The 13,617-nt window shown below is 37.5% G+C and overlaps 1 protein-coding gene across 4 annotated transcripts in view; it reads left to right on the forward strand.

Moving 5' to 3' along the window:
• LOC105348300 (S phase cyclin A-associated protein in the endoplasmic reticulum) overlaps positions 1-9,539 on the forward strand; it is a 57,824-nt gene extending 48,285 nt beyond the window's left edge. For 3 of the 4 annotated variants that reach the window (XM_066088947.1, XM_066088945.1, XM_066088948.1), the window contains 4 exons: positions 70-219; positions 2,978-3,169; positions 7,895-7,949; positions 8,486-9,539. In XM_066088947.1, the coding sequence (XP_065945019.1) occupies positions 70-219; positions 2,978-3,169; positions 7,895-7,949; positions 8,486-8,583 (495 nt within the window). In that variant the 3' untranslated portion in view covers positions 8,584-9,539. Of the gene's footprint in view, positions 1-69; positions 220-276; positions 325-2,977; positions 3,170-7,894; positions 7,950-8,485 lie in introns of all 4 variants that reach the window. The other variant, XM_066088946.1, reaches the window with a different exon arrangement.
• The last annotated feature ends 4,078 nt before the right edge of the window (positions 9,540-13,617 follow it).

Genomic DNA, 13,617 nt, shown 5'->3' on the forward strand with positions numbered 1-13,617 from the left:
AAATTGTGTGAGAGGAGGGCATATCACTTATTCATTCACTAATGTTTGTGTTTTGTTTTTCTGTGACAGAAAACCCTAGGTGAGGAGGGCATGTCGTTGGAGTTCCGACACATCGCAAGTTACCTGATCTGGTACTGTAGCCGCCTCACCGCAGAGGAGCTGCTACACGAGGTGGTTCTCTGTGTCGGCTACTTCACCGTCCTCAACCCTGAAAACCAGGTAAATATCTCAAAAACCAGGTAATAAAAAAAACACTCAGAGGAGCTGCTACACGAGGTGGTTCTGTGTGTGGGCTACTTCACGGTCTTCAACCCCGAAAACCAGGTAAATAACTCGAAAACCAGGTAATAAAAAAAGAACTCAGAGGAGCTGCTACACAAGGTGGTTCTGTGTGTGGGCTACCGTCCTAAACCCGAAAAACCAGGTAAATAACTCAAAGACCAGGTAATAAAAAAACACTCACTAGAGGGTAGATATCAGTCCTTAACCCTGAATGCTGCACATTTACACCCTCCCTAAACCTGAAATCCAGGTAAAATACTACCAACAAAACCAGGTACATATCACCAAAAACAGGTACACATCAATATATCACCAAAAACAGGTACTTATCACCAAAAACAGGCAAATATAACAATCCGACACTGATCTCATGTGCAAAACCTGGTATTTAATATAAAAAAAAGTCTCTAATCCCAATAAAGAGATAAATATCAAACAATAGGTGTTTTTCATTCAATTTCTTACACTTTTTCTTTATTTCTATCCCTCTATATCTAGTTTCCTCACTAGATGCTTGTTTCTCTCTCTCTCTCTCTCTCTCTCTCTCTCTCTCTCTCTCCTCTCTCTCTCTCTCTCTCTCTCTCTCTCTCTCTCTCTCTCTCTCTCTCTGAAAACATGAACATATTGTTCTCAGACCCTCTTGTGTCCTTCGCTTGCTAACAGTTTATATTTTTTTTTCTCAATGATCATTGAACATTTTGTACATGCCTGATTTTGTGTTAAAGTTTACTTCAACTGTGGGAAAGTTGTAGAAAGCTGAAGTAGTCTGGTGAAGTTGGGGATTTTACAACTTGAGACACATGTTGTCAAGAGAGCCACTTTGTTTTGCCCCGAGATCTTTGGGTTCTATCCCATCCTGGAGCGTGGTGAGGATTTGTTGAGGAGGAGTTTTATGTAGACTCTGAAGGGCCTGCTATGATAAATAGTGTTTACTGCTTGTCTCTAGGAGATGTACACACTTGCTGAATGATATTTTATGAAGGTGCTGAAATTTTACAAATTTATTTCCATTTTGTCAGGTAATAATTGAGACATCTCACACCTGACATGCTTGAAAACAGCTCTAAAGCTTAGGAAAAAGTTAGAACCTGGGATAAAAATTATCATGAATGTTGATGTGTGCCAGAGTTGCACTATTGCAGTGTTTCAGGGTTGTGTGGGAGTTGACAGGCAGGCCTGGGGGGGGGGGAGTTGCTAGATAAGTCTTTCAGTCACAGCAATTTAAGGCACATTGACTTTGTATCTTTGTCAACTAATCTGATGACTTACAAAAAACTTGCTCCAGATTATTACGTAACATAAAGTAAAGTCAAATGGATGGGTATCCGTTAACCCTCTATTAAGTAGCTTTTTAGTGGTATAGTCATGTAAGTAGTAACTAGTGGCCCTCCCTATAGGTGGGGATCAATTCAAAGTTGATGTAAGTGGTGTCCTTTGCTCAGATGTTACAGAGGTAGTATTTGGTTGTAGTCCAAGAGATGCAGCATTCAGTCTTTTTTTTACATTCAATGTGGTCCCATCACTCTCATTTTGTGGTAGGTAGTAAAATTGATGTGGTAGTTCATTGTGGCATCTTGAGGTGGTGTTATGGAGGTGGGTTACCATAGTGATTTGTTGTGAGGGGTTACCATGGTGATGGTCCAGTAACAATCAGCCTCAGCGATGGTCCCCACGGAGTTGAGATCTATGAATCATGGGAACTCCTGCTGTTCTATCACCCATCTTCATTACCCCGTCTCTGTTTACAAGCTGTTAATATAGGGTAATAAGGGCTCTTATGACTCTGACTCAATATGGAGTCACTGTTGTTCTAGCGCTGAACAATTGTCCAGGGAATCGCTGGGGACAAACACTGTCTGCTGACTGAACAATGTGCATCTGCCTCAGAAACACATCCATCTTGCTTTTCTTGTCACAACTCCATAGCATTATGATCCCCCTAATGTCAAGCTCAATTCTTCAGAATTGTGACTTCCAAAAGTAGGTTCAGCTATTACCAGGAATAATAGGGATATAAGGTTTCTGGGAGTTCATGAAATGTGCATTAGTTCTTAATATCTTATTAATGAGAGCTGACTGTGGTGTTAAACAGGAATCAAGACCCCCTGACCCCCAGGATCTGTAAGACTAGTCAGTGAGATGTGTTAATGCAAGAGGAGCAATGCAGAAACATATCGCACACTCTCAAATTCAAAAGATCAGATTCGTTGTGAAGAGTCACAAGCAATGGTGTACTCAATCTTTGAGACTGTGAATCACTACAAATATAAATTTATGTCAGCACCTCATGAAATATATTATAGGAGTTATTGAACCTTGCTTACAAAATGTATTTGTTGAAAATAATACACTGTTTCTAATCAAACCAATTTCTTTTGTCAGTCCTTGCACAGTTCTATACCTGTATTTGTATTACCAATTTTACCTGTATTAACCTGTATACCTGAATGTTACAGATAGTGATTCAGTCAGACACAGTACTTTATTACTTGTATTTATAGGTGTAAATCTATATTACATGTACACTTGTACATTACAGGTAGTGATTAAGTCAGACAAAGTACTTTTTTACCAGTAATATCTATAAATCTATATTACATGTACATCTGTATATTACAGGTAGTGTTTCAGTCAGACACAGTACTATATTACCTGTATTAGTTGTAAATGTTAAATGTACACATGTGTATTACAGGTAGTGATTCAATCCGGCCAGTCACCCACCGTCCTTCAACAGATGTGTTCCCTGCCGTTCCAGTATTTCAGCGACCCCCGCCTGACCGCCATTCTGTTCCCCACCCTCATCGCCTGTTGCTATGTCAACAAGTCCAACACAGTCATCCTGGAGCAGGAACTCAGCTGTGCCCTGCTGTCCAACTTCATTGAGGTACGTACAGGGTGTGTCAGTGAGGTACGTACAGGGTGTGTCATTGAGGTACATACAGGGTGTGTCAGTGAGGTACGTACAGGGTGTGTCATTGAGGTACGTACAGGGTGTGTCAATGAGGTACCTATAGGGCGTGTCATTGAGGTACGTACATGGTGTGTCAATGAGGTACATACAGGGCTTGTCATTGAGGTACGTACAGTGTGTGTCATTGAGGTACTACAGGGTGTGTCATTGAGGTACCTACACGGTGTGTCAATGAGGTACGTACAGGATGTGTCATTGAGGTACGTACAGGGTGTGTCAATGAGGTACATACAGGGTGTGTCATTGAGGTACATACAGGGTGTGTCATAGAGGTACTACAGGGTGTGTCATTGAGGTACGTACAGGGTGTGTCAATGAGGTACGTACAGGGTGTGTCATTGAGGTACGTATAGGGTGTGTCAATAAGATACGTACAGGGTGTGTCAATGAGGTACATTCAGGGTGTGTCATTGAGGTACGTACAGGGTGTGTCATTGAGGTACATACAGGGTGTGTCATTGAGGTACGTACAGGGTGTGTCAATGAGGTACATACAGGGTATGTTATTGAGGTACATACAGGGTGTGTCATTGAGATACGTACAGGGTGTGTCAGTGAGGTACATAGAGGGTGTGTCAGTGAGGTATGCACAGGGCGTGTCATTGAGGTATGTACAGGATATGTCATTGGTGTGTGTCACTGGTGTATGTACAGGGTGTGTCATTGAGGTAAATACAGGGTGTATCACTGAGAACATACTGGGTTTGTCACTGATGTATGTACAGGGTGTGTAATAGCTGCAGAACTGTAGATCCACTGGAAATTCGGTTTGACAGAACTTTGAGCTAGAGTTCCATCCAAATAAAAAACTGCATATTGAATGCACACAATAAGTTGTGCATAGTTTTGGCTTTGTTTAAAATTCTATGAAGTATAGGGTGTGTCATTGGTCTCGAAAAAGGTTTATATTTTTGTTGGACTTTTTGGAGTGTAATAAATTTTTTACTTCAATGTCAGAAGGACAAAAGCTGATTTTTTTAATCAGACATCCTAATTTTAGTGAGGTACATTTAGGGGTTTTAAAGTTTTTCAACTTCATTGATGCACTGAAAAGGACTATATATATGGTATGGGCCTAAAATGGCCCCCTAAAAGGAATATCATTATTTTACTGTAACTCTTTGTTTTCTTTGTACAGATATATATGTGATGTTTTAAATTAATGTTCATTTTGATTCAAGTGCCCACAATTTAGAAATACGGCATTGTAAAGACAGCCTTTTCCCGCCATTTTTGCATTTTAGCATAAAAAAAGCTTGTTTTCAAGAAGTTTTACTTTCAGGAAACATAGAGCGCATGCTTGAACCAACAAAATATTTTAATCAGAGATGTTTCTCCATAAGAAAGATATGGACCGGACACGAATTTTGCACTTTTCCTGCCAGTGACCTTGACCTTGCCCGAATGACCTTGGGTCAAGGTCATGACACACCCTTAGATCATAAGCAATCTTTGTGTGAAGTAAGAACTTCCATGGTTTCTCCATAAGAAAGATATGGACCGGACACGAATTTTGCAATTTTTCTTCCAGTGGCCTTGACCTTGCCCGAATGACCTTGGGTCAAGGTCATGACACACCCTTAGGTCATAAGCAATCTTTGTGTGAAGTAAGAACTTCCAATGTTTCTCCATAAGAAAGATATGGACCGGACACGAATTTTGCACAGACAGACGGACAGACAGACAGACGGACAGACAGACGGACGGACAAGGTGATTCCTATATACCCCCCCAAACTTTGTTTGCGGGGGGTATAATAAGTGACAAAAAATTTGTTCTGGTTCAAGCATGCGCTCTATATTTCCCATTCGTAAAAAGATGAGAAAAAAGTCAATTTCGACTGATTTTGATTGAATTTTGGAAATATCGTCACTTCCGACGTCATATACTGCAAGTGAGTGCAAAAAAATCAAACAAATATGTGAAAAATATATTTTATATGAACTCTTCTAAATTATAACATAACATTTTATTGTAATTGAAACACTTTAAAAAATGATGAATTATGGGGGCCAAATTTAATTCTTATCATATATAGTTCTTTAATATTTCTATAGAACTAGACAGAAGAGTATATTTATTGCCAAATACAGCGAGGCACATACAGGGGTATTCTTGTTGACTAAAGTCAGTGGTACTGTATAATTATTGCATTACCACAGTGGGCATGAAGTTTTCTCTATACATCAGTGTTTAGTGCATTCAATGCTGTTTGTTGAAGATTTAGTGACTGGTATCTTATCCAGCCTCCGTTACTGGACAGCCTCGACTTAAACTCTACAGACTTTGACAGAGAGAGATGAGCTCAGTCATATAATCATCATAACTCAGCTTGTCTCAATCAGAGTCACAGTCAGTTCAGCCTAATTACAGCCAATTACAGCAGTAATTACAGAGGACTTGATTAAACACAGCACAAATTTAAAAATCTGATAAAAGACAAAGCAAGGCATCTGTACATATTATGGACTTCTAATCAGCCGTGAGTTACGCTGCTTTCTCTTATCATCCATATTTGTAAAGGTGTAAACACTAACCAATCACGTCGTTGTTTTATTTCCTGATAATGAGGGGGCGTATTCCGACATTGGTCCTATTGTATTGTTTATTACCGAGAACCATACAGTTCATAGGTTTAACGTATATACATAAATAAGTTGTACCAAAATATATAGACGTATAAATATTCACAATCTGAAATAGTCTGCTGTACTATAATGACAATGATAAAATGGAAAAGATAAATGTAACAGCAAATAGGATAATGTACAGGATATTCTCAAGACAATACCAAAAATGGATATTTTCTACCTTAATTTTGAGCACTTGTATAGGTATTTTTGCCCAATTGCAAATTACATAACTGTTTGATATTTGATGACAAAATTGAGTGTGTTTTGACTGTCTGTGGACCAGGTTTTCCTTCATAGTCACAGATGCCAATACTACCCCAGTACCCCCCCCCCCCCCCCCCCCCCCCCCCCCCCCCCCCCGCCCACACACAAAAGTAAAGAATATTGAAATCAGCCAGTGAAAAATAAGCTAGCTGCAATATTAATGTTCTGTAATCTCTGACAATGTTACACCTGATGTTTTCTTTGTATTGCTGTCAAATATTTATTCAGTGTGTTTTGCATGGATCCTTCGGGGAATCGTATAGTACTTTGATTTTTATCAAATTTTTATTTGTGCACAGCAGTCATTTATTGTGGTAACTAGTTTAGATTGGTTGATTTTAGACTTTTTTCAAAGCTGTATTGTCACAAAACAGAATTTTTATTGAAAATAATAAATAAATGCATAAAATATGCATGCATCATTGTGAAGCGTTAAATCTCTTGCTGTTGTCATATGTAATAGTACATGATCAAATGCATAGAGAGGTCTTTGATTTTTTTATTCAAAATGTGAAAATCTCTTTGAATGTTTGGATGAGTATTTATCCTGTTGTCTGAAACCAACAGAAGTAGGTGGATGTCAGGGATTGTTTTATGATGTTGCAGCCTGTCTCAGGATGAGAAATTGTAACGTATTGAATCTTGTTTGTTGGTTTCAGTCTAGTGATTATTGCATTGTCTATATCAACAGCTGGAAGACTTAATATTGTGAGAGTCTTTCTTTTCGCAGATGAATGAATGTCACAGTGAAGTCTTGATACTTGTTTCTGTTTTGGTCTGGTACAACCAGTGAGTTTTTCGTTTTTTTGTCACGAGCCGAGTGTGCTCACCAAATACTTACAGTGTTGGTTTAATACACACTCTGAATCTTGCATCAAGAGCCTCTCACATTTGTCGCAAGTCGAAGCGGGCTCACTAGATACTTACTGGGAATCCTCTTCTGATTTCTCGGCAAAGCTTCTTCACTGTGTCAAAATATTTGATTAATTTCCCACAAAATCTCGTTAAAAATGGTATTACCCTGTAACCGGGGCTAATGGAGGGAGCATTCATTATTTAGAATTTCCAGTTAAATGTATATCACTGAAAGTTGCATTCATTTATTTAAAATTTTGGAGGTTAGAGTTAAAATTTATAAACTGAACTTTAAATTTTTTTTTAAATTTGAATTGTATGTAGAAATGAAATTGATGTAAATACCTTTTGGGAACCTTGCAAATAATATTTTTCAAATTGTTTAAAATCTTGAACCCCTCATAAAGAGACGATTACCTCATCATGTTAACAATAAAGCAAGGTGATTAGAGTAGGGCCTGCTGGAGTGAGTGCTTCAGATTGATTGCTCTGTGTGTAGAGGCTGTCAAGCACCCAGACTCCCCCACCCCCAGAGGTTGTGTTCCCCCACAGCTGACTACTCAGCCTCCCCACTCGTAGTCGTGTATTTATTACGCCATTCTACACCAGCCTGGAATGTTATTCCGTGTTTTTACGTTAATGATTGTGTTGTAACTGGACAGTATCGATTCCAGATGTGTATATACAAAGTGTGGAATCTCAAAAACTGCAATCATAAACCTCAGGAAGAGAGGGATGTGCGTACTTGTGTTTTACCCACCGACAAATTAAAATTCGGAGGGTTAGGCGGTGACATTCCCCATATGGAGGATCATGACATCACATCTGGTCCTTATAAAAGCAATCATACCAATCACATTTTTTAATTTTTTTTTTAATTTTTCAGGAGAAAATTTTGGAGAACCAGGCTAAATCCTCACCAAGTTCCACATCCAAGAAAGGTTAGTTCTAGGGATAGCAGAGATACTGTTAATTCCAAATTAAATGCAAGGAATTGAAATATCCGCGTAAAATCGCAATAAGCACCCCTCTTGGATTTTAAAATCTCGCGTTTATTTTCTGAGATTTGAGAATTATAAGAGATTAGGATAAAAGTTCCGCATTCGGGATTTTATATTCTCACGTTTTGATACAAAACACCGTGATCGCGAAATTAAGTACCCACGTAAAATAAGCAATCTACAGTAGAGCTCCCCTACTTACAACATCACAGTTGTAATAGAGCGGGACAATTACATGTATAATCAGTCAAACCTTCTTAATTCAGTGAAGCTAAAATGAATAATTTTTAAAGTTAAAATATTATTAGGAAAAATTTGTGGACCTCCAACTTTTACATACATGTATCTAATGTACTTATCAATGTTCAATTGTAAAGATTTGTAAATGCAGTTTTGTACACATTCTTGTTTTGCTATAACAGTAAAGTTATATTGTTATTTTGCTATAACAGTTATATTATATTTTTTGTAATCAGCCCAGGAGAAGGAAGCAGGGGACCAGCGGATGTCCCTGCTCTCTCGGTTTCCACGGGAACAGCTGACCGCCGCCCAGGAGTACTTCAAGGTCTCCTAGTGATATCATCAAGGGTCAAAAGTCACAAAGGATGAACTTTGAAAGAGATCTGAGCACTTGATCAATCCATGTCAGATATTAATTTATTTATCTTATTTATTTATTTTTTTACATGGGACCATTTATTTTGCTGCTTATTTTGTGTATCTGGTGTTTGTGTTCTGATTGTATCATTGTAACAAAATTATTTCAATTTGTTGAATCCGTCCATCAGTAATAATCCACAGTTTTGATCTTTTACATGTAGTTTCATTTGTAGTGTGGGTTTTTATTTACCTGCTTATTTCCACTTGATTTAGCTGTTTTGATTTTATTATGTTTGTATCAATTATGTTTGTTGATTTTTAGAATCATTTGACTGAAGATTTTTTATTTTTATATTACATTATTTGATAACATAGATGTATGTTGAGATACTGTATGCCATAGAGCATACCCTGTTAGTAAGGCTGAAATGTCAGAGAAGATTTTATTTTCCTTATATCTGTATGATTTACGTCGCACTGTATCAGAATTCCATGCTGTATCAGAATTCCATGCTGTTTTGTGTTTGTTCTTTTACACCTTTGTGTTTTGAGTGGGTTTCTAAAACCAAAACCAACCAAGTGTGACAATGAATTAAAAGAGGTTGAAGGTCATTGATTGAGGAGATCCAAGGTCAAGGTCATGTGTATGTGCAGATCTGAACAAATGATATTATCCAAACAAAGAATTGTGATATGATATTTGTAGATTTAGATCCAATATGTGTGTATAAGATGAAATATGGGTATGAGATGATGGATTTATTTATGTGAATGTATGATTCTGAGCAATGTTCCAGGGTTGTGAAGTGTGTGGTTGGCTATGTTTTTACTTTGTGTATGTGGACTGAGATCTTTTACTTTGTGGAGACCCTGCTGCTATTGTTGTGTTTGTCAATCACTCTGAAGTATTAAAATACTGCATTATCTTTCTATTGTTGTTGTCTAGAATCTTGAAGAAGACTACAATGTATTCAAGCTGTATGTACATTATTATACTTGTACGGAGTGTAACAAGCATATAAATTCTCACGAAAGTGTCTTTGATTTTCATATGTCTACATTTTCCAGTGCATTTTGCTGTGATAACACCAAGAATCCAATTTGTTACATATCGTTTATGACGTACATGTATTGGGTGCCGCACGCGGGATATGCATAATTATACAAAATGAAAAATAAGGAAAAAATGTCCATTATTTAAATTAAAATGAACAATAATAGTCTGAGTCTGGATATTAAATCTGGTCAGGCTTGATGAAATCTATCATAAAGCCCTCCAAGATTATTTGGGTTTTGATCACCTCCTAAAACTTGAAAAATACTTCCTTATTCCTAAATTGAAACTCATACTTTATTGAGGATAGTTTTCAGACTCATATCTGTTTTTGGTTTTCGTTTTAATGATTGCATTGAAGAAAAGTTATCTAAATTTATGGTTTTAAAATGTATGATAAAGTTGAGTTTAATATAGCAAACTGTACAGCATAAGAAACAAATTAGTTCAGATCTATTTTATATCCAGAAAATATTATAAAACACGTTTCCTATGTAGTTATATGGGCAGGATTACCAAGTTTTCATGTCTCTGAGATAATAATATTTTGTCGAGGAATTAAATGATGAGCAATTGTCCCTCCAGGGAGTTTTATCGAAAATCCAACATGTACTTGCGTTATAGTGAATGTTAGTTATACAAATGTGCCGTAATGCAGTTTTAATAAATCTCTGACTCGCCTGCTTCAGCGGTAAAGGGATTACATATCGGTAGAAGCAGGGATTTCAGTAAGGACGGAGGGACCGCTCGCTTAAATCGAACGCACCCACTTAATCCTCGCACTGCGCCGAAAGTATAATGAATTTAAAAGACAATGCATTATCATTTTTCCAAGAGAGAGTATGGGAGATTTGTTTCCAATTACTGTTACGAAATTGTCCAAGCAAGATGAGAGAAATCTCCGATAATCGGGTAATTGGGGATTGGTTAAAAGTAAGTGAATCGTGAGCGGTGACTGGGGGTGGGTATAAGGCGTCCCTGGCATCTATTCAGGAGGAAGGCCGATGTAAGAGGGAATTTCCCCTGATATATCGGGAATTTTGGTTTATTCTATGTGTTAATAACAAGGGTTTATAACATTTCTCCAGCTATTGGAAATGCCGATTCCAAAGACAAATTCTTCATGTTTGATCGGAGATCAAGATTTATCATAGATTAATGGCGGCTTAGTATCAGCGTTGTTTGACGAAGAAATATCACACGACTAAAAGCAATGCTTCTAAATCCATATTATCCTTAAAATGATTAAATTTACATCCAAGTTTATTATTCCTTTCATTAGGAATGAGTTATAGAGGAATGCAGGCACGTCGATACATTACTGCGTCGCTAGATGCTGAAAAATCTGATAGGAATTCGCTTAATGACAAAAAATCCTGATGCTTAACTAAATGTGTTTTAACTTTATCGGAATCATGAAGCTTCAGTGGGTCGAGTAGACCAATATATTGTAACACGCTGTCCTACATAAACAATGAAATTACTACAAGGACTTAAGGGAGCTGGATAATCGCAGCCATTTTTAGGCTATTTTACCTTCGTTAGAGGAAGATCTCTGTATAAAGATGTTCAAATTTAAAACCGACGTATGTGGATATTTTCTTTACTAAATAACAGTTTATGGCCCCAAAGATATCACATTTCAAAATTTGAAATTTAAATTTGAATTTTTGACCGCCAAGCCTTTTTGTATACCATAACCTGTCTCGATCAAAGTACATATGTACACGTACTTGTACAAGAAGAACATGTACATACCTGTATAAATGTACATGTACCGAGGTCTGAGTATGTATTACATGTATTCATGTTACGAGTTTAGTTATTTCTCAAGAATATTTTTATTTTTTTTATGCATTAACAGATTGAATAAAATCTAAACAATAAACAACGAAAACCAGGATAAACTTACTTACTTCTTTTATTAATTAAACATACATGTACAACTAACTATTTCGCCGCCCTTCTGTTCGTTGGTGACCATCAACAATGTAGACCGGAAGTTGATCATGTACCGGAAACACAATATCAGTTTGAATGGATTGTGGGGTGTTTGTGTTATTTTAAAAGTCTTTCCAAAAATTTGGGAGGTATGCTATAAGTACTAATAAAAAGGTTAAATATTATTATGTTAAGTTCTTTTGTGTTGCATCTTTAATAACTATCTCAACTGTGTTGGGTTTTTAATACACTTAGTCCCATTTATGGGAAACAGAGTGTACCGAAAACTTCTGGAGAGCGAAGATGGAACTGTTTGTAAATTAAAGCTTTACGACGAAGATGAAATAGTATTCTTTTTGGTTTGTACATGTAGTTATTTAAACTGAATAAGTTAAAGTATAATTATATCTCGTTTTCCCTGTTGCTTTATGTTTGACTGTGAACTGGAAAACAATAGCAGGTTTACATCACAACGGGTACGTTGATTACATAATGACGTCAAATTGCATTGTTTTGGAAAGATAAAAGGTTGATTGGCGTTACGCACGACCCGGAAATGATGGGTCGGGGAGGCGAGATAAATCAGGTTTAATTAATAATTTGTTTCATCAACCCGTCTGTGGAGCAGTAATCAGATCAAAGATACCTGTGCTCTGACAACGTCTCATTAAAGCATCCCGATTCACCGAGGACATCAGTTCCACCCAATGCACTCCGAATAAACTTCCGGTCCCACAGAAAAATGGCGGCCTGCGAATGGAACACCCGCAGCGGGCTTTGTTTTCTTCTTTAGCATGTGAGAAAGGTGAGCGAAGAAGCGGAAATAGCGCAAGACTATCACAAATTACATTTTCGTGTAGACGCATGGACTGGTAAATTAGCTTCCGGTGAAGTGCAGGGTGGGAAGACGAGCCTTTCAGATATATTGAAACGACTGAACGCCCGAGAGTATAATGCGGCGGCTGTCACGCAAGCACTGTGACCTCTCCAATATTCCACTTTTTATCATATTTTTTTTTACATCGATTACTCAGAGATTTTACGAACATTATTTTATCTGAGGGCCGTGACGGAGCAGATTTTATTAGAATTTACTGTTAAAGTGCAAATCGCTTTTGAAGTTGTTTGTGTTTTGTTATAAAACCGCAATGAAAAAAATCCAAACTTTTTTCATATTTGTATGTAAAAGAAACAGCATTATTGATTTTTTTTATCACATTTAATGAAATATAGCATAAAAAGGCAGACCGAAATAAAACAAGATTATTTTTTATAAATTGAATTTCAATACAAATACAAAAGGTCTAAGTTTATTTTAACTTAAATTGCAAACCGTTTGGAACTCTTTATTTATCGGCGGTCCCGGCTTCATCGCGCCGTGCCGATCTTCAAAGTGGTATCCGTGTTGTCAAACTCAGTTTTTAAGTCTTGGAAATCTGATTTTAATCTGTGGGTAAATAACTGTCTCCTGGCAAAAGGGTGTACATTGACGGAGGTAGAGATTAATGCGCTCCATCTGAGGCCAGCGACAGACGGAGTAAGGCAATCACAGAAATTCAGCCGAACGATTTAACTCGCCCGAGGACGGTAAATAGCGAGGTGTCTCTCGCCCTCCTGACACGGCGGGCGCACACGGCGATCCACCGCGGTGGTTGGAGACGCAGGAATGAGGGGTCCGATCCCGAGGCTAATTGTTATCCGGTCATTACGAATCTGTAGTTTACCTATATTTGACATCCATTACGACTCTGTAGTGTATCTATATCCGACTTCCATACACCGGTATATGTGGCGCATCTTTAACACGTTAGTACCTCGTCTCCAGTAAAGCAATAGTCGGGAAATAGCTCATCAGAACTAATGTTTATCGGTGTATAACCTGAGTTTAAATAAATATATATTCTTATCTAATAAGATAAGAACAGAGTCCAATATGAAACTTTTTGAAAATCAATGTTAAGAACTCACTTTACAACTATATATTATTTCATTCTTGAGCGTAGTGCTTGGAAT

Source organism: Magallana gigas, chromosome 6 (assembly GCF_963853765.1).
Source record: "Magallana gigas chromosome 6, xbMagGiga1.1, whole genome shotgun sequence".
NCBI classification, from domain to species: Eukaryota; Metazoa; Mollusca; class Bivalvia; order Ostreida; family Ostreidae; genus Magallana; species Magallana gigas.